This window comes from Mercenaria mercenaria, chromosome 4 (genome assembly GCF_021730395.1).
Source record: "Mercenaria mercenaria strain notata chromosome 4, MADL_Memer_1, whole genome shotgun sequence".
NCBI lineage: Eukaryota > Metazoa > Mollusca > Bivalvia > Venerida > Veneridae > Mercenaria > Mercenaria mercenaria.
This window is the reverse complement of record NC_069364.1, coordinates 48,089,962-48,112,768: the sequence shown is the minus strand read 5'-3', so window position 1 is coordinate 48,112,768 and position 22,807 is coordinate 48,089,962. Positions and strand designations below refer to the sequence as shown.

General features: G+C 32.9%; 1 protein-coding gene across 1 annotated transcript in view; it reads left to right on the top strand.

The window, feature by feature from the left end:
* LOC123551609 (cadherin-related tumor suppressor-like) overlaps positions 1-22,807 on the top strand; it is a 61,142-nt gene that overhangs the window by 5,863 nt on the left and 32,472 nt on the right. Inside the window, exons 2-16 of the mRNA XM_053541092.1 lie at positions 8,506-8,585; positions 9,840-9,926; positions 12,226-12,365; positions 13,240-13,299; positions 13,608-13,697; positions 14,325-14,438; positions 15,416-15,556; positions 16,183-16,299; positions 18,209-18,308; positions 18,629-18,732; positions 19,031-19,207; positions 20,297-20,434; positions 20,865-21,011; positions 21,668-21,882; positions 22,289-22,412. Of these exons, the coding sequence (XP_053397067.1) occupies positions 8,525-8,585; positions 9,840-9,926; positions 12,226-12,365; positions 13,240-13,299; positions 13,608-13,697; positions 14,325-14,438; positions 15,416-15,556; positions 16,183-16,299; positions 18,209-18,308; positions 18,629-18,732; positions 19,031-19,207; positions 20,297-20,434; positions 20,865-21,011; positions 21,668-21,882; positions 22,289-22,412 (1,815 nt within the window). The 5' untranslated portion in view covers positions 8,506-8,524. The remainder of the gene's footprint in view (positions 1-8,505; positions 8,586-9,839; positions 9,927-12,225; positions 12,366-13,239; positions 13,300-13,607; positions 13,698-14,324; positions 14,439-15,415; positions 15,557-16,182; positions 16,300-18,208; positions 18,309-18,628; positions 18,733-19,030; positions 19,208-20,296; positions 20,435-20,864; positions 21,012-21,667; positions 21,883-22,288; positions 22,413-22,807) is intronic.

The window sequence follows — 22,807 nt, the reverse complement described above, 5'->3', positions numbered from 1 at the left end:
GTGTACACCTTAAAAGAAATAATAAGAACTATATACCCTAATTGGTTTAAACAGTATTTATGAGATATATCATGTACATAAATATATAGGGTCACATTTACAATCAAAATGATGTAAAGGATCTGAAAACAAGTTTTCCCTATACCCTAATTCCACCGAAAGAATCACATGTCCTGGGAAAAGCACCAGTTGTGCTTTTTCTGCCATACTGAGTGTAAAAATGGGCGATGTAGTTATGATTATTTTACTTTTGATATAACATTAAGATTTCGTATGTTTATACATGGAATACAACGTTTTCCTATAGAGTTTTCAATTTTTTCTCTCGTGTTGTATACCACTGAACCAGCACAATATACCAGTGTATTGAGTGAACTGACTAATATACAGGGTATCTCATTCTTAAAACATTCATCAGTCTCATTAATGGTGCAATCAAATACATATATGAATGATGTGATAATTGAAAAGCTATGTATAAAACAAGTAGCTATACATTTACATTCCTTTACAAAGCAACACTGGCCTTACAAGGCAATTCTAATGTGATTCATTTCAACACGTGCATTTAGTTGGGACATGCTATTTAAAATATCTTTTTACCGAATACAGTGAGTCATTTTAAAAACAATGTAAATTGCTTTTTTATTGATATTTGGGTTTGTATAAATGGGCATATCTTCGTAACGGCAGTGTATCCTTATACAAAAATGTACTAGATATTTTGCAGACAGCTTAATTTCCTTTTTGTTTCACATGTCTTTATCGTTTGACTGACTATAATCATACAAACTACAATTACGTGAGAAATACTGCCTATGAATAGCAGAACCTTTTCGTTTCGACATTTTTTTGAGAAAAAGCATATCTCATTTAGTGATTTGTTCTTGCATTAAGTCATTTTTTTGGACTTTAGAGGCGATGGAATTATATATATAAGTATACGCATCTGAACGACGAAAAATGATTTTTAGTACATGAGCCATAGGGTTGATTGGTACCATCTCGGGGGATTAATTCTCATAGTGATTTTTGGAAAGGTATACCACCCTGGAGTAAGATAATATATGATAGCAATGTATCGACGGTAGCTTTTGGTGTGACATCATCCTGTTATATACCTACACTTAGATACAAGGTCAGGTGAGCTAAAATATATCCATGTAGACAAACGAATTATGGAACATATGCTATTCAGTTTGAATAATTGATGTATTTGTAACAAGTATTTAAGGTATTGGACCCGTAATAGAGTATCTCCTTTTTGAAGAGTATTCCTACCATAAACCTACTTTGACTGCAATTTTCAGGGGGGGGGGGGGGGGGGGGGGGGGCGTAGGTTCAAACCCCACTGGGACCGATTTTTTTCCCATGTTTTCCTTTTTTTCTAGTAATTTTTACTTCTTTCAAGACTAATTATGGATGAATTGTACAAAAGTGGAAAATTTTCATTTTATAAGCGATTTTTTGCTGTTCAATGTGAATTTACCTCTGAATCAGGAGGGGTAGAGTTAGACATCTTTAAAAATACTGAGTTACGTGCGGTAAAAGTCTCCATTTTGCCTTCATTCTTTAGATTACATATTGTGGAAGAAATGCAGGTAGGTTTTACTATTGCCCCAAGGTTATTTTTTAATGAAGTGAGCATAATCAAAACAGACCCACAGGATTCGACCTTAATTTTTCAATGTTGGAGTTAGAATTCTGTCTCATTAAATCTGTTTACTTGAGGCACCCTAGACAAAAACGATTTTTACAGTTTTATTTTGTGTTCTTAATTGTTTAACAATAGTTTGATGTTTCTTTTATCAAAATTAATGCTGTAATGAATTCTCTGCAAACGTTTTAGATAGTGGCCATCACACTGAAGTTTGTCTCTTCTTGAGCGTGAGGAAATACCATAAATTATACAAAATTTACAAAAAACGGCACAGTAAAAGTTGTTTAAAATTTGCAACACAGTGTGAAACAGGGTCAATTTTAAGAATATACCAAGCAAATGCCATTTCTTAAACATGACTATTAGGTGTCCAATACCTTAAGAACAAATAAATAAAATATTTCCTTAATTTTCGACATTTTTGGGTAAATGTTAATTAGAATAATTATAAAGAACATCTTAACAGCATGGACAACTATTAAGCATAATTACAGTTCATAATTAGATGTTCTTCAGATAGATGTTAGACCTTGAGGTACCATTTCCCCCTGCCTTTCCTAAGGAATTCCACATTATGGCTTTCAGAAAGTACATACTGAATGGTTTTTATTCCTACATAAATGCCGTTTGATTATTAGGGTTTTTGTAATTTACTGGACATATAATATGTTTCCTAAAACATTTAAGACGATGAAATAGTGTTACACAATGATTAAGCAAAAGTGCATTCTGTAGTTTATTAACAGTCTTATTTAACCATGAATCGAATGTGCTTTAAAACAAGATTTCTTTCACGCACATGTTAACATCTAAATTAGTGTAATTTACGTAACAGTGATTTTATTACCAACATTATAGATATTTTACTCGTACTTATAACCCAATAACCAAGATGTTATGATTCTTCATACAATTGAAAGTACAGACTGAATAGTGTTTCTTATAGCTATTTTTTCTGCAGTGGAAGGAACTTTTCCATGATGTAATCTCCGTATAAGTTTGTATGTTACCAAAATGTTACAAAACTGAAATTTCTAAAGTGAAGAAAATGCCCTACACAGATCGGGGAAAAAAATGTAACATTTTATGATAACTATACATAATTTGTATTGTTGAAATAGATATTTACTAGAATGCAGTGAATCACCATCTCATTGCAATAGTTGTGCAAATTTTACGTTACAATAATATGTGTTACCGAAATCAGTACAAATCAATTATAAATGTTCAAGAACATAATTTTACATGTATATATTGTAATACGTTTTAAAATTAGGTTTTAAACAAATAGAAAACAAATAGATACTCATTGGAACACCATGGCTTCATTGGGACACTATCACTCTTAGTTTAAATGTTAGAAATCTTCTGACACTTATTAAGAGATGACACATATATTCAGCCATACTTATTTGACCTTCAATGTTTATGTAAACAAGTAAAGGAACTTGCTGACAATCCAAGCCTTGAAAATCTGTTGAAAGTCAAACAGCGTTCAAAGAGTACTTTCAAAAGTGTCAGAGAGAGACAACAAAAAGTACCAACACTTCAAAAGTGTCAGAGAGAGACATCACGGAAAAGGGCACACTTCTGTATATACTTTATTGATATCATTCAATATATACTGTCATTAATAGAGGCCACAAATGGCAACGACCTGGATGTGCATATAGGAGTCTGGCACAAGTTGTGCCCACTATCATTTGCGTCCAATCATCTGAACGATGCAATGTATCTACCTGCTTATCCGTTTGTTTATACTAATTTGTTTTAGCTCGATTGTAATGAAAGCGTCAAGCCTGTTGGTACCACTGTCGAGTCCGCTTCCTGGAAAACCTGTACTGTTGTCAATAGAAAAGCATGGTTGGGACCCCAGAGGGGCTTGAACCCACGACTCCTGGATTGAGCCGACACCTTACCCACTAGACTATTGTTCCCCTATCTGTTCCTTATGATGAATCTTAAGTAACCCACCCTTGTGCCTTGAGCAAAAAAGCTTTTGAGGAGTCGTGGCTTCAGTGTGTCTAGATCAGCCGTACCAGCATCACAGAATGCTGTAAAACTTACTATAGAACAGACTATCAACCTTCATGCCAAGAAAAAGAAAAACATCATAAGTTTCAGCAGAAAATGTTCTTCATTCTACAGGTGTTATTTAACACAGCACATGCGAGCTATATATGTTGAAGCTACACAACCGAAAACAGACATGACTTTAGAAGACAAATCCACACACAAAGAAGTGGAACCTGCGCAGATCAAAGACGATTATGCGGATGTAAAAAAGTGATGACAGTTGTAGAAAAATTTATGTTGCCATTCAAAACTAAAAGAAATGTGTCTGGACTATTCGTGATATTAGTTGTTGAACGCGCATGATGTAGACATAGAATTTCCTGTGTCCTTGGCAAAATACGGAAACAAAGACAGACACAGCCAAACTATTATACTACGTTGAAGGAAGTATCGAGCTGCAGCAATCATCCCATTCTATTGAAAATGTATCTAGCATCATTGATGGCGATGCTTTCATAGTAGATATCGTTGCAGATACACATTTTTTTTTCAAAACAATCTAGTCTGTCGAAAGAAAACAACGTGGAACTGCACAAACACTTCTGTTTTCTGGTCAAAAATACCAAAACATCCGCAGAATTGGAAATATTTCATGAGCAATGATGACAACTAAACTCAATTATGTCCAGACAGCTTAACTGGTGAGACGTCAACATGTGTGCTCCGACGACGTATTGGAGATCGGAGGTTCATTTGTATTTGCAGTATAATAGTCATCCAAAATATCGGAACATCAGCAAGGTTAGGTATGAAATGTTTGTCAAGAAGAACGGCAATCAAGACGGCGTTCTTGATAATTCCGACGGCATAGACATGACCCTGTTGCCACCATATCAGACCAGTCAGCTATCAGTTACTTATTCATTTACTTAATATATTAATCTACAAAATTTTTGATATACATATTTGCGAAGCAATTGTAAAAAAAATAGGAAAACTTATTACAATAGACTCAAATTTGATACAATCCCTTAATGTTTTTCTACATTTAATTAATACTTTTGTAGTTTTATTCATATAAAATTAAACGATCAATTTCGAAGCAAATATAGTCAAAAATAGAAGAGAACCATCAGTCTGAAATAGAAAGTCTTCTTATGTATAATAACAGAAGTTTGATGAAAGTCTATTTTGGGATGGGGTTACTGCACGGCTGATAACTCACAAAAAGCTACCACCACTGCAATGCTATCACATAGTTTCTGAATTGTCAGATGCTTACCTATCCAAAAATAGCATTGAGCTTTAATCCCCTCGGATGGTACCGCTGGCCAAAATTACAGGGTCTGGCTCATGGACTATTTATGAAAGAGCAAATCACTAAATGAGATGTATTATTTCGATTCTAATATTTGCTTTGTTGTCTTTTCCGACGCGTCGAGATGACGTTTGACGTTATAGATGTGATGTACAGAATGCGTGTGTGGTGAATAATTACGCCCATTTTCCAGTCTTCTTTGTTTAATATAAAACAAATCAGGTTGTGTTAGAATTTTTTACAATAATTTGCTTACTTGTTGTAGGACTTTTGAAGCAACCCGTCTACTACAGCTTCTTTTTGTTGTAGGCCTACTTTGCGATGCATGACTCTATGGCTGTGTTTGGAGTGCATTGTGCTTTCGTGAAATCTAACCTTACCTTTTATCTTTTGTATAAAATCATTCAGTGACACAAATCTAGAAACATGCCCCTGTCTTTATAAGAAAAAATGAATAAGGAATGACTTTGAAACAAGGCAATTGAAACATTAAATATAAGAGAAAAAATATCACATACATTTTGAATGAATGCAAAAAAGTCTATATTCAGTATTGTCTGGCTATTCGTCATGGCTGCCAAGGTCGATACCAAAGTATTTGAACCATTGTATATCAGCTCAATATTTGTTTATTCAATACCTACCTATATATTGATCAAATATTTCTTCATACGTATGTTTATAGTCTATAGCTGATAACAAACGAGCATTTCACTTTTCTACAATAAAAATAGGTACAGTCTAGATTGTTTTGATGATTGTATCAGTATTTTATTCATTTTGTTCATTGTTTAATGTAAATATTTTAGCATGAAATGAAGATACCGTTTTAACGTTATAATTATTGGATCATAAAACTTCATTTTATCTTATCTTAAATGAAAAAAAAAACTTAAAACATCATGTGACCGATATATAGGCCTAATAAATGCTTATTAATATGTAAGGTGTCGAATGAAGTACGGAATAATAAAGTGCTTTTCAGAGACGTCCCTGCTATACTCTATAGTTTAAAGAGACTCTGTTACAGATTTTCCCAAAACATTATTGACAGAATGCATTTCAGTAGGGGAAATCTTTCGTTGGGAAATCACTTTATGTTCTATTCAAAATTTCCGAAAGGGAAACTTGTTACTAAATAAAGTAATTTGTTTCTGTTTGGGAAGCAAATTCGTCATTTTTTACTTGTTTCCATCAAATGTCCGTTGCATGAGAGTATACATGGTGCCATTAATCGTAATTTCAACCGTTCAGATTTGTTACTAATGTCTTAACAAATCGTTGTTAATTTTTTATATTTCTTACTTTCAAAGCGTCCAGAACAGGAAACGTAACTTCCTAATCGAGAACACAGATATATATATTTACATTGAATTGCATTGACCCCTTTTCCACTCTGATTTATTTTTGTCTTCAGGCTTTTGTTCGGGTTCGTATGAAAGCTTTTAATGATGCATACTTATTGCATGAAATTGTTTTGGGACACTATAATTTTAAGCAGCATAATATTTAGAACAAGAACAGCATGTGTTTAAATATAAATTCCGTATTTGTCAGAAATAAGTGTTGAATCATCTGGAAATATTATTTTGTTTTAGCAATCATCAAGCCTGGCAATGCATAAAAGTGTTGGTGTAACATAACTTAAGTACTCCATGAAAGACAAGCATTTCAGTATAAATCTATATAATGAGCTTCCCGGTTCCAATTTAGGAAATTTTGAAATTAACTACTTTAAATGATATATAGACTTAGATATTTTTCATATAAATGTTATTTGTGTTGTTATGGCAACGGAAATTCCAAAGCACCCATGCATCATGAAAATATAGAGATGTCTAGATAAAAGGCCATCACTGAAATAAAAAATATACGGTTAAGTTATTTTTCAGCAAAATCACTTTAAACGGTTCCTAAATATTCAAATGCATGACGTTTAATAAGTGATACGCATAATTTGTCCTATTAGGCTAATGACTTGAAAAATTTACGCCATGTACGACAACGTCATACTGTTTTCATGACGTTCTTAACATCACGTCTCAAAATGCCTTCGGTGACTTACTTAAATAACTATTGAAATAATGAAGCTAATCACTTCAAATTTTCAGATTTGAAAGGTAAAAGAATCTTCTTTATAAATATTGCGTTATCTCAATTCTGAAATTTTTGTCACTAATACAGGTTTTCTCATGGAACGCCCCATATATATACCCCAATTCCCCCGAAACAATCACATGTCGTAGGAAGTGCACCAACTGGTACGGCGCTTTTAATGAGATGTTTTATTATAAAATGTATTATTAATAACACTTACACATACGCGAACGGTTTTGAAAAGTTTCGGTAAGCTTTTGCATGATTTTGTTTTGGTGGAAATGCATTTTTTAAAATGATTTTCTAGTGCAGGATACTGTTTTATTACATTTAAAAAGAAACTATTTACCTTTTTAGACAAGTTTTACATCTCTTTTATTGAAAGAAGAATTTATTGAAAAGTAAAAGAATTTCTAATGGATACTTGTGTTTTAGTACTAAGGTATACTTTTAACATTTTTGCACATTGTGAACTTGTTCCTGTTTTTGTTTGAATTCATGCAGATATCTACAAATCATTGCCATCATTATCACTAAATTAGCCTTCGGGTAAGAGGGTTTATTGGTTTGTTCATGTATGTCGGTCCGTTTGTCTGCCGGTCTTCCTGTCTGCCTGTCGGTAGTCCATTTGGTCTCCAATAAATACCTAAACATTATAAGATGGTTGCCTGTCGTTAGTAAATGAGACTGAAAACATTTTTCTTTCAATAACTAAAGAATGCTTTGGCAGACAGTCCCGCGTTAAACTTCATAGGGTGATTGCCTATGGTCAGTAGATTATTTCCCTATTGTTTGCGTGTCAGAATATTAAAGGTCAAGGTCTCAGTGACCTCTAGACTGAATACTGTTTCTGCGCAATGATTGATAAAAGAACGTTTTGGCTTTAAATCATCTTCATTTAATGATTGTCTGTAGTCAGTAGATGACCTTGTATCATTCGATCAAATATCAAAACCACAGGATACAAAAATACATACTCACTTGCCACAGACATGCAATCATGAGGCGGTGAGATGGGCTGTTTTATAGACAGCTGTTACTAATATTTTTCTGTGCTCACTGCATTCAAGATACATTATTCTGAACACTGTATTTGATTTCCATATTTGCTTGATAGATTCAGTGTGATAGGTAGGTTATTCGACTCTACAGTATCACACATTACCATTTCTGCCTTTTGACTTGTTTCCTTTTCACTTTCAGTCTTGGTTATTTCACTATTTATGTATCACTTAATTTGGATTGGTACGTCCAAGAAGTTTTACACTTTAATAAACTCCACGCCTCTTGGATTAACACGTCCGCCTGATTAGACTTACCGTACCCATACTTCATGTTCGTGCGTCTAGATGAATTTTCGTCTGTTATGGTCAGGACACCTTCATAAATCATCATTGCATCATTTTCTTCTCAGATAGTCATCATCATTGAAGATGTGTAGGATGCTCTTCTATATGTTGGCTGCAGCCCTGGTATCAGTATATGGAACTGACGGTAAGAAATAATTTAACATCTTTATGTTCACCTGTCAGTGGTAATAATGTACATTTTTAGTTATATTTCTGTGTATCTGAAAAGTTATAGTTATACTAAATCTGTTTTTCCCTATACCTATCCAATAATTATTCTAAGCTGGTTTAATAGCAACAACGTATTAACTGCATATTTCGACATAGAGTGATAAGTCATTTTAATATGGTAGCATTAAAAGTTTTCACGGGAAACATCTGTCTCAGTGATGCACAGGTTATTTATGATTAAGATCGATACATTTCATTTGTTTAACTAGTTGTTTTTAAAACAAAGTATTATATCAAAAGCGTTTCTGTCTTTGAAGTCGATGATAACCTCCCCTGTATTTATACAATACAATACAATACAATACAAAGATTTCATTAGCATTAAACATGTTATAGTGTTTATAGCCACAATATGTTATATATATTTATAACGTAATAGCGTTATTGACTCTTTACGATCAAAGATGTCACGATAAACTAATCAAAGCCTTGAGATGTCTGGTGGTTGCGGGTTTTGCTAGAGTTATTTTCATTTTAAATGCCAATCTAAATATACATGTATAAGATACAAATACTAATGTGCCTCATATCTAAGATAAACTCTGATTGACCTTACATGAACAGCTGGAAGTCAGTGATGTAACCATAGGCTGTATTACCTAATCATTGACAGATCTTATATAATCTAAATGGCCAGTGTGAATGGATAGAGGATGAATAAGAACTGCTTGATCATTGATAATTCATCCGCATTGTTCATTAATGGGACTACTTTGTGTAGCACATGAACTTGGATGTGATTTGGAATCAAATAAAGATGCTACATGATTGTCAGAAATACACTTAACTTTGGTAGCGGGATAAACCCGCAACCAAAAAAAATCATTATTTTATATAAAAGAAACGTTCATACATTATTATACAACAGTTGATAACAATATTTTGTGCAAACTGAAGAGCTCATTTTTAATCAACTGCATTCGAAACTTCATGTTGCCGTCCAAGTAACAAATTAATGTTTTGATAGAATATTGTTATAATTGTAATAAAAATTTCCTTCATCTCTGGCTGTGCGATACACGTTCGTTTTGTAGAATATGTATATTTAAAAAAAAAATATAGACGAACACACGCAAGAACAGGATGTTCTGCTAAAAGTCTGTTCTATCAGTTTATTATTTTAAAATCTCTGTGGTTATTGTTTTTCATTCACACTTTATTTTTACAGCATACACTGTGAAAACGTTGAACTGCAGTGACAATCCTACTACGAACATTCAAAATTTAATTGGTGTTGACGACAAATTAAAAAGAGGTAATATTGGTTTTAAGTATTATCAGTGTTGCTTTATTTTCTGACTCTTTTAGAGTGTCAGTTTACTGAGAAAACCAGTCAACTTTAGGAGGTGCACATTTCATTTCTTCATTCAAACCGAATTTGCTATCATTTTGCTTGGTTGCGGATTTGTGCACCATTGTGAAAGGTACACTTTACATGGATTCTTCTCATGATTTGACATTTGCCAACCACCACTAAGAATATTTCAATATAAACAATTCAGTTTTCTACTGAGACTTGAAAGAGACGAATATATTATACTGATGGCAATGGTGCATCACAAAAGTATTTCTGACGAATATTTGCATATCTGGGACAACATAGTAAAAAGTGTTATTCTGAATCAGTTACATTATTGGTACATAATTTGCAAAAGTACATACATATACCTACACATATTTCAGATTATTAGAATATGCGAACAAACTCTAAATAAAGTGAATATAGTTTTAAAGAAAGAAATATTAATATGTTAAGCAGGTAAATCATAATATTGACAGACATATATAGTTCTTACAGTATCGAAGACAGTCTCGCTTATATTAAGATAGTATACATATGTAAATGTAAATAAGTGTCTGTCAGTCTATCTTCATTACTAAATTCAATTCTGTTTTCCAAGCGGTGTTAAATATAATTGTTCACTAGCCACAGGTCTAATTATTTCGGCCCATCTCGACGGGACGGTATTTCAATATACCTTTCTGCTAAACAACAACGAAAAATGACCGAAGCAGTGGAATCCTATTGAGACTGTTTTACCTTGCTTTCTGTGCAAGCGATTGAATTGTCAAGTTGAGAACAAGTGTGGTATGATCTGTATAGTCATATATAAAGGAAATACTATGTAGGCGTGTGTGACCTACAACAGGCCAACATGACAGTCTTTAAGCTATCTCCATGATTGACAGATGCATTCGACCTTTAGGTTAGATATTGATCAAATGTCAATGCAGCTGGCTCCGTAAATCGGGCTTCTCTGTTACAAAGGTTTAACCCGGCCTTTTTTATGACATATTTGACGTCGCGGGGTGTAATAAAGTCATTCAATGTGGAAAGTCACAAATGTAATATTCTTTTTATCACATGTAAGCCTTTACTGTTGAAACATCAAAAATTCTACTTTCTTTTTCTATATAAACAAGACAATCTGGCCAACGTCTCATATACTATAAACGACGTCGACGTCAAAGCTTTATTACACTATAGTGTGTTATCATATTTATTTAATGGCTTTATTAAACTCCCGCGACGTCAAACATGTGATAAAGTATATTCTAACACGATCAGGTTCATTTTCCTATTAAACAAAGAAGGCAGAAAACAGTGAATTATCATACAACAAATTACTGTTCTGACGTCACAATTATTACGTCATGGCGTCAAATGGCATAGCGGCGCGCTGGAAAAGAAACCGATTGAAAACGGGCAAATATTTAATGAATGTCGTCAAGGATGTATTTAAAAATCCTTGGTAACGTGTTAGAATCGAATCCAGTGATTTGCTCTTGAATAAATCATTGTTTGTCGTTCAGATGCGTATTATTATATCACTCGGGCTGCGCCCTCGTGATATAATTCCTTCGCATCTGATCTCCAAACAATGATTTATTCAACGACAAATCACTGGATGAGATATATTATTTCTTAATTCTTAAATGACTAACAATGCTTTAATCATCACAACGATGTTATGTTGATGTCACGTCAACGTGATATTAGCGCCATGTACGCATCAAGAAATAGCGCTTTCAAATTTCATGAACTATTTTATTTAATAACATGTTTTAAACGAAATATTACATTCCACAAACGTTTTGATTATTTTATACACATACTGAATTAGTTATTTGCATTGCTGAATAATTCGCAATAATTTTCTCGCATTTTATCATTTTATTCAACTCGTTTAATAAATTCAATATGAAAAGACAATCATGTAATATCCTCTATATATTTATGAGGTATGGTTCTCTCTGGACACTATTTTTTCTTCAATATCTTAAGCTAATCAAGGTCAGACAGGCAAAGTAATTACTTAACAAAATGCAGTTATTTTTACCTATAGATCATGCTACTGTTATGAAACTCTAAACAAATCTAAGAACTGAAAACAATTTCAACAACTCTGAGCTGATTTATCGAACAATGTCTCATTTCATAAATAAATTAATAATGCATCATAACATTTAAAGAACTTTGAAATTACTTTGAAATAAATTGTGCGCACTCTTGTTATTATCAAATATTTAAATGACTTTTTAAAATCTAATAGGTCAGACCTTGTTCCTCACCAATGAAGTGGTAACGGCAGGATCTAATTGTCCTAGTCGAGATATACTCAACATTTCTAGTAGAACCGACGATGTAAATGGTTCCATTGTTACACTGAATACAGATCTTGGGTCATATTGCGTAAGTTAACTTGTAGAATTAAGTGTGAGTTTTGTCAAATGACAGTTTATGTTTAATAAAGGGATGAACATAATGTTCTTATATGCTTGCCTCTGTTAAACATAATATTGTTGCCACTTTGTCCGTCCGATACGTCGTCCGTCCTTCCGTCCGTTTTTTCTGTCTGTCTTACATTTTGACCGGGATCCCAATAGTATTGAAAAGGTTTCAATGACAATTTACTAAAGAGAAGAAGTGCACTGCTCAAGAACCATTATTATATTACTTTTGATTTTACAATCTAACAATTTATTTCTCAACCACCTAAATCATACTTAAATAGATTGCATATGACCTTGTTTTTTTACTATACACTTTCTTTTCTAAACAATTTCAATTTTGTTTACTATAGAACAGCTCAAAATGGTATGTTTGGGGTTAGTCCTTCAGCTTTTCAGGAATACCTTATTTAATATGTTTACAATTCAGCATAATCCAGTATGCGTTCAGTTAATCTTTTACATGTAGCTATGCATAAGATAAGGTATAATTTATCAAAATGAAATCCTTTTTACTAGTGACAGCATATAGACTATGTAAGCTGGTGCCTATTATGCTGAAAAATCTTATTCAAATCCTTCATCTACAACTAATGAAAACAGTGGTACATCTTTGTGCGAATGTATATGTGAAGGTTTTGTACATAATTACACAAACTCTATTCCCTTTTGCCAACTTCGCAGAACAATTGAACGATCAGCTGAACGTCTATGATTAGGTTTGAATCATTTCTTACAAAGTCTGTGACGCTACAATGTTAGGCATAGACTAGATCTGTATGCTGTTTTAATGTTTTGTTCAGGATAAAATTGATTCGTTTGACTTTCAATTTCAGGAACAGGATAATCTTAACTGCAATTTTGACTGTATCGACACACAAGTGCCCGACACACAGGTGCTTATTCTACATTAAAATATTCTCCTGAGTATTGCTTCTGTGTTGTTATCAACGACTGAAAGGAAAGGCAGATTTTGTTAATTTTGTTTACTGCATCTAATTACTATTCACCCACTACGTAATTATCGACTTTCGAAAACTTTGATACTTAAACACATCTAGGTATCTAGAAAAGAATATTTCATTATTTACTCAGATAGCAGTAAAGTAAACTAAAATAGCAAAATTATACGCATTTATTTAAAAGACAGTTGTTCTTTAGGTTCTTACATTGATTAAACTTTTCTGCATTTGTATCTGTATAGACAGGAATTATCGTACTCAGTACTATAGCAAGAATACAGGAATACAACTTAGTCTTTGAGGAATTTAATTACACTGCGACTGTTTCTGAGGCAAGTATATAAAAGAGTTATGTAAACATTGTGTCTGTTCTTAATTAATTCGTCATTCAAACCTTGACAAAAACTCACTTTTTCAGTGGCAGGTGAATAAAAGTGCCATGTAAACATTTGTGTCTGCTAATAAGTTTTTAGAAGTTTTGATTAATCGACTGTTACTGGTTGACATTTAAAGTTTAATATTTTGAAGAGGATTTTCTACACTAGATGTAAAATATTTTAGTGAAAGAGCCATTGAATATAGACAATATTACGATTTGAGTACTGTTCATTGCTGAAAATTGAAAAGACTACTTCAATGTGTACACATTTTCTTTTGACCTTTAATTTGCTGAATTTTTTTAAATGGACTGTTCCATCATTTAATTTGGGCAATACCATTTATTATTCAAAGGGGTGTTCACTAAAACTTTACTGACTGAATACCGAACAGTTCAGACCATGATCTTCCCGCGCGGACGCTGATCTTGTTCTTCAGTGTCTGCAAAGACAAAATCACCTGCCACCAACAGGCTAAATATTTAATGTATTAATAAATATAGATCAATCGTATTGTTTACCTACGTCTGTTGTATTTTCTCAGTTTACTAAATTAAATATTTTTGTGTTCTCCCTACACAGAATGCTGAGATTGGTTCAACCGTTCACATAAATAAAAATTTAAATATTAGAATTACCAACTGTTCTGCCGGTACTACGATCCCTGGATACTTCGGGAGGTTCAGTTTGGGCAAGGTATACACATGTTGTTTTGGTTATTATTATTTAGTTGTGTTAAATTCTATATAAAGTTAATTTCTTATAATGGTGTAAATAAAGTTCGTACCTTTTAAACAAACAGCTATATTAATAAATGAAGATTAAAAGACAAAACATGCCCCATCTATTCACTGTAAGACTACCTATGATCATAAATGTATGATGTTCGACGAAAGTTTCCTTTTTTCATGCAACATTGTAGAAAACGAAATTTTCACTAAATTTTAAGGTGTGCGTGCGTGCGTGCGTGCGTGCGTGCGTGCGTGTGTTTTGGGGTTGGAATGCGGTACTTCTAGGTCACTTGCAGCGTTAACAATACAAATATGCTGCATTGATTCAGAAGTCATTAGGTTTTTCGTTTATTTGAATATCAGACATAAGAAGATCTTAATGTTAGAAATATGTTAGAATCAGTCAGAGAAACATTGTTTGTTTACTTTCTTGTTTTTTTCTTAATTTAATGTTAGAATAAGTTGTATTCTTTAAAAAATAAAACACATAACACATCTGAAATTAACCAAATTTCTTTGCAGTATCAGTATGTCATATCAGCATAATTTCTACGTTTTAGCTACAGTGATTTCATTTTCGTGTTTGAGAGAACTTTTCTTATACCATTTACATTTTACCCCCACAAAGGAGTAAGTTACTGGAGGAAGGAAAGAAAGCCGCCTTTTGAAAAAGAACATAATGATATATAGTGTAGTAATAATATAATTTAATAATATCAAAAAGTCTTTCAAAGATTTTAGCAGTAAATATTCTAGCATATAAATCAATACCCGGTATCACTAACAACCTCTGTTGTCCATTGAATTGCTGACTCATGCTTGACACGCTCATTCTACCAAAAATAAAAATAAAATAGTATATAAAGCTACGCTTACACGTATATTGTTTGCATTGTACTTTAAGGAATGATACCTAGATCTACATTTTACGATTATTTTTAGGCTTCAAATGATTCTGGGCATTTCGAGTGGCAAGCAGAAACGATGAGTAACAGTTTACATGTCAGTGGTTTAATAGATTACGAGACCAGAAAGAAATACCAACTCACTGTGGAAGCAAGGCTAGCGGACAGCTCAAATAATGTTTGTATAAATATACTTTGACAGTTTTATTTTGACCATATTTGTATTTGGTGAAAAGAAGTAATAATGATACAGTTGACCGCCTGTATTTAGTATAAAGAAGTAATATGTGAAGCTTTTGACTATCTGTATGTATTATAAAGAAGTTATTTGCGAAACAGTTGAAAGTTTTTATTTGGTATGAAGAAGTAATAACGGTAGTTGAAACATTCGGCCATCTGTATTTTGTACGGTGAAGCAGTTGACAATATATATTTGGTAAAAAGGGAATGATAGAACAACAGGCTTTCATTTATAATTTGTGCTGCATTATTGAGATAGAGAATGCAGTGAACACAAGTTGATTGACTACTTTGCATCACTCATCTTATGGTTTGTTTGGAATTAGTTTGAATAGAATAGTTTACCAGAAGATTAAATAAGTTACCGCATGAATATAAAAATATGTTGTTTGGATAATATAATCTTATAACTTCTTTTATCAAAAAACTAGAGCAGTAATAATTTAAATAACACAGATATATAAAAAAAGCTGAATTCATGTTTCGAAAAGTCTGCGATGAGGGGTTTATAAAGGAGTATGTAATAAACTATTTATTCGTGAACTGTTAGGTTTATCCTTTCAGAAATTAAACGGAACAGCAATAGCCACTTTGACAGTCACAGTTATGGATGTTGACGACAACAACCCGAAGTTCAATATCTCGGAGCTGGATGTATACCAATTGAAAATACCTGAACATGTAAGTAATCCAGTATGTTTGTCTCCTTCACACAGATACGCGGTCGAACAAAAATGTCTCTAGCCGTGAAATATTATAATATTAGGCACTTCGTTCTCACAAAGACAGATGTCTACATATTACACTATTATACTTAAAACAGCGTGTCAGTCTTTCATAGACAAAAAAAAATGAATAAAACATGCACTCATGTCACAGTAACTGTAACAAGAAATATCTTTAAAAATGATGGTCGGCGAATTGTAATAAGGAAAGAAGTTTATGAATTTTTCATCTAACATTCATCTTTCATCTAACATTTTTCAAATTGCAAAACTAAACACCGCACTTTAACAATTTAAATGGTTCTCTTTTAATTTTTCGCAAAGGGTTCGTAGGGTTGCAATTTTGTTTCGTTTAATTACAGCAGTAGTTTGATGAAGATTCATGAAGCGGTTCATGAGAAGAGGTCATTAAACGTGTTTATATTTTTAGCTAAATTGATCCCTATCCCCATTTGTAACAAAATAGCAGGAGACCTTACGATATTGTTACACATCGTATTTGATAAAAATCCATTACATTTTAGTGGTTAATGCGAAGAAAGGCATATCTACTTTTAGCTCTAGTGGTCCCTAATAGGGCCCAAGTTCCTATATAAATAAATTTGGAAGAGGACCTTATAATGATGCTCCAGACCAAGTATGACAAAGATCCACCAAGCTGTTCATGAGACGCTGTATAAAGGCATTTCTAGTTTTAGCTCTTGCAGCCCCTAAAAGGGGTCAAATGTCCAAGCTGAACAAAGTTGGCTGCGGGCCTAATAAAGATGCTACAAATCAAGTTTGATTAGAATACATGAGAAAAAATCAATTAAAGGATTTTTTTATTTATTATTTTTATTTATTTCTAAAATAGGCCAACTGATCCCGCTTTAACAAATGCATATTCGCTATTCATGAATCTTTGGACAATGACGTCACACCTATAAAAAAGTGAAGGTCAAGCAAAACATACAATTGTAATTATTTCAATATTTCAGTTTCATAAGCAAAGTTTGACCGTAGTCATATCACATAGATTAACTGTATGCAACGTACCTTTATTTCAGTGTAATGAGATTCAGTCATTATATAGCATATATATAATAAAACAGATTTCAACTGAATTCAATATTTGTATATCATACTAAAGAAAAATATTCATATATAATAAATCAGTTAAATAATTTATAATAAATATATCAAAGCAAACAAGTACTCATTTTGATATGCAATCTGAATAAGTCACAAAAGCAAGAAACCTTTTCATATACAGACGACAATTGTAACAAGGAAAATCTTTTAAAAAGCACTTCTCTACATAAAAGACTCTTATCACACCCTTATTCATGTGATACGCAGACCGTATTCAGCTCTTTCTTTAACTTGATATTATGTTGGTATTTGAACAGGTTTTTATCATATTTATTAAACTTACTTATCATTTTGAGTTATATCAATATTCTTGCTAAATATACTGAGCCAAAGTTAGCTTTAACACTGCGAACAGCGTCGTTTAGGATAAACGCTTTGTCTACATTTCACTCAGCGTAGCACAATCAACAGAGTGAAAGGAATTGACACTCTCGTCCAATCAGGCAGAGTGTTGCATAAATCTTCCATTTTGATAAATTATCTATAATGCGTTATCAAGTAGTTTGATTTGCAAACTGAAGTCACGTGGCATAGGTAACGAAAACGAATTTAGACGGCGTCGCCGAAAAAATAGTAAAACGTGAAACGTACGCCTTTACTGCGACAATCATATACGATCTCTGACCAAATAGTCGCCTATTATACCCCTGCTTATTACGAGTATTTATGAAATATTTTTAGTGTTTAATTTTTAAATGTTTATCTACACTATTAAGATTGCTATACCTTTTCAGAATAAAAGCTACGTCGATGTATCCCTTAAGACGACACCACCTGTGCATGCCTACGATCCTGATTATGGTCTGAACATGGACATTAGCTACAGTATCCTAGGTATAATATGATATACCAGTATAATACTTAATTTCTTGTAAGGTACGATATACCCTAAGCTAAAACTTTTCTACAAGATTTGCCATTTTCATTCACTCTGTTCTACAATACAGAACAACATATAAAGGGTAAGGATAGCATAGATTACCCCAAACACAGCCATATGACCATGCATTGCAAAGTAGATCCGCAACAAAAAAAATCTGAATCGGAAAAAAACTAATTTGATCTACTAATTGATAATGCTTTGTAAAATAGAAAAATGTTATCGGCTTTAATGTTTAATAATAAAGTCATAGTAATCAGAAATTCCTCTGCAGTTCAAGAAGAACCTGGTCTCTTTGAAATTGAAAATGATGGTTCTATAAAAGTTTCTCGAAGGCTGGATTACGAGGAGAAAAGTGAATACAGAATTTTGATAAAGGTAAATGTTGTAATACATATGCTGTTTTAAAAACTATAATAATAATATAGTAATGACTGTAACAAGTTTAACCAGGTATTCTTGCTTGAAAAATGTACCAAAACTAATGTAGATAGATATGTTGAGTCAAATGTGCAAGACAAATAACATTTATAAACTGACTTTCAAAACAACATTATTACATGTACTATTTTATTGCAAGTTTCAGTATACTTTTTAAATGATAAGGTATCGTTTGTGTACTATATCTAATTGCATGTTTATGGCAGCAATTGTTTTACATCTTGTATTGCCACAGGCGGCTCAGACAGATAGACCAGACACAGCATCTGCTGTAGCCACACTAGAAGTTTATGTCATTGACATAGATGACCATTTGCCAAAGTTTACAAAGGATCCATATACATGTAACATCAGTGAACATAGTGTTGTTGGTAGTGTTATATGCATAGTTACGGCGATTGATAATGACACAGTTAGTATTCTTTTCGAAAAGTAAGCTCTTTATTGGCTATTGTAATTACATCCAGTCGTGTGTGACTAGATAGATAGTATTTATTTTTGTAAAATGGACAATATATCATAAAATAACTACAAATTCAATGTATACACAATAAATATGAACATTAAAGTGCTATTGTAGATGCCATATAACCAAAACCAAGGATATCTCAAAAAGAGAGCATAACGCTTTCTTATTTCCATTGTGGTCATTTTTCAGTTTGTGTTGGACTGCCGCAGTCACAAATGGTCTAATTTATCAAACGTTAATCCTGAAATTTAGACTTAGACATAAGACTGCTCAATACTGAGCGCACCATATTTTTGTTTTTGGTGAAATTAACTGGACTGTTTGTATCTGTAGATGTACATTTATGTAAAGATTTCGTTGCAATCAGGCACTGACAGAACACATAGAAAATTTAGCATGTCTGAGTCTTAGTCTATTTTTTAGATTTAAAACTTTGTGGATTGTCGGCCTTGGTTCCTTTTCTTGCAAGTAAAAAATGAAATCAATTAAATTAGCTGCATACTTGGTCTGATTGAGTCTGTTCATGAGAGATTTCGAAAAAAAAATCCCTCACGCCCCGCTAACACTGCTGAACTATATTATAGCAACATTGAATGGATCCAATGACTTTAAAGGCCCAGAAAAACTAACAGCACTAATGCCAAGTATGGGGCGATTTTTACAACCGCCACGCATCTTTTAAAGGCCTCTATTTTGATATTAATAAAAATGTAAGAAGATCTTTGGTAAGCATAGCACGCAACTAAGCGAAATAATAGCAGACCCGGTTTGACTGAGTCTATTCATGAGATTCTCTATCACGCCCCTTAGTTATGCTTAAATGGAACTCTTATTCGAAAGTCAAAGATTTACAACATCTGTTTCAATATTATATTGGTTTTATGTATTACACAAACAGAGCATATTTAAAAGGAGTTTGTGCAAATGATCACTTTAATAATTTGTATAATTTTGCACATTAGAATTTAATCATCAAACTGCAGACTGAGACAGCTTCTTATTACTTATTCGTTACACATGATTCATTCGCAGACTCCTGAGAACAGTAATTTTACTTACTTTGTTTTGGACGCCAGCCCCCAAGTGTCTGTAAATAACAACGGTAAACTTACAGTAAAAAACTCGACTACGCTTGATCGGGAAACAACAGGCGGTAAACTGACTTTAAAGGTACTGAAAGAAATCTTCTTTATTTATTGAATAAACTTGATCTAAAGATTACTGTTTGACTTGGACCTAAGTGCTTGTAGTTAAAAGTGATAATATTTCTTTAGAAAGAAAATGATACAAATTGAAATAACCCAGTAGAAATTCTACAGTCTGACGTCTGAAACTTCATTTAAAAACTCACGTTAACTTAACCTCTAAAGAGTTCATGTTATCAGTTATCGGATCAGTATCTGCGTTGGCATTGAAGCAGCCATTGAATTCTACACCCGCTTTAGCAACAGTTGAATAGATAATATATTGCATGAATTCATCCTCAATTACGTATATATATATATATATATATATACGAAACATCGTATTCAGTAACTTGAAGAATAAGTGGCGTTTTGCTTTTATACATTGTAATATAAATTTTAACTTACTTTATTAGGTTGGGACAAGGACTATGTCAGGTGCGGACGGTGGTAATGCTACGGTTATAATTAATTTAGCTGATATCAACGACAATAACCCAGCATTCGACCGTGATATGTATTCATTCACAGGGAACGCAACAGTCGGTTTCGTCGTTGGTCAGGTAAACTTTAGATCTCTAAAAGTCATAAAACGTTTGTACGTGCTTCGTTTTTAGCAGTTAAGCCATCAGTTAAGTAACCGGTTGGCGTTTTGATGAAAAGAACCCGAAACATGGCCCTAGAAATTGATTTCCTACGGCCAACAAGTAAGTTTGTATGCAGTAGGTCAACACCATTAAGAGCTGTTAAATGAACAAACTAACATACATGAACTGCAGCAAAACAACGGTCTTACATTCAGATAAAATACAGATAAATCGGATGAAATCTCTACATTACTATTTTTTATTTAAATCTTTCAAACATACCTGTAGTTTTTTTCTTTACAAAGATTTTAATAAATCTTTTGAAGCTGTAAGGAAAGAAAAGCAACTCTGTTGTGCATTCATTTTTATTAACAATAAATGACAATGCAGTTCAATATATGAAGAACCAATGCTTCTTTTCAAATGCTGATGTTTTATTTTCTACTAGATGCACTCCTCAGCACTAGCCTCCCGAGACAATATGACGCAATTTCATTCGTAACAAATGTTGCACTGTCTGAAACACCACATACTTTATGATTTGAATTGCGACTTGAATGCTCAAGTTCCTCAGAAAACTTTATCAGAGAAAAGAAAGAAATGTGTTGTTATATTTTCAATAACTTATACAGGTAAAAGCAACAGACTTTGACGAAGGTCGAAACGCTGAAATCACCTACTCGATATTACCACCTGTTGCTTCGTCTTCGTGTATTGGAAATCTTCCGTCAACACCATTGTTTTCTGTTAACTCTTCTACTGGGGAAATAACAGTCGATGATATTGCCATAGCCTTCTGTAAATTATTTGTTTTAAATATCAAAGCATGTGACACAGGTGTAAACAGGTGGGTACCCGGCAATACCATTTCAGAATGAATTAAATTGAAATCACGTGTAAACGCGCAGTTAAATTGAAAGCTATTGTACTTGTAGTAAAATACTTGTAAATTTACAGCGAAAACACGCATGTCATACAGAAAAAATGCATGATAACGCTTTCTAATATATCATACATAATTTTTCAGATGAAGGCATATGTTGTGTGATACTTTAAACATACTATACTTGTTCATGCTGTAAAGTAAATTGATCAATGATCCAACAGTAAATATAATCGGTAAGCCAACAGTTAACTTCTTCACTCACCCAAAAGTTAACATTATAAATGAAGTAACTGTAAACATGAACAATGAGCCAACAGAAAACATTATTTTTAATGACTTATTATTTTCCTTTTTCACTTTTATATAGCCGTTGTAACTTTACAACAGTTGAAATTTCTATTCCTGAGTCGAATGAAACGAAAACAAATGCGACACAGACCCTCACCGTATTGGAGGAATTACCGAAAGGCACAGCTATAGACTTTGTCAAGGTATTAAATGTCACAAGTTAGTTGTAATAATAAGATCTTGGAAGAGAAATCTTGTTTTATACATGTCATAAAGGCGTTTATCAATGGAACATATAGAACTAAGTCGATATTCTTGTCTTGAAAAGCATTGTAAATGGAAAGAAGTTGCAAGATCATATAAAATCTGTTTTGTGCAGTATATATGTCAAGAAGTTTTAATGAATATAAAATTAAGAAAAATATCTCGTAGTGATTTGTCGCTGAAGAGAATTAAAGTTTGGAATTTAGATGCGAAGAAATTATACCACGAGGGTGCAGCCCATGTGATATAATAAACGGCATCTGGACGAGAAAAATGATTTATTTAAAAAGAAAATCACTCTTTGAGATCTATTACTTCGATTCTAACACGCAGT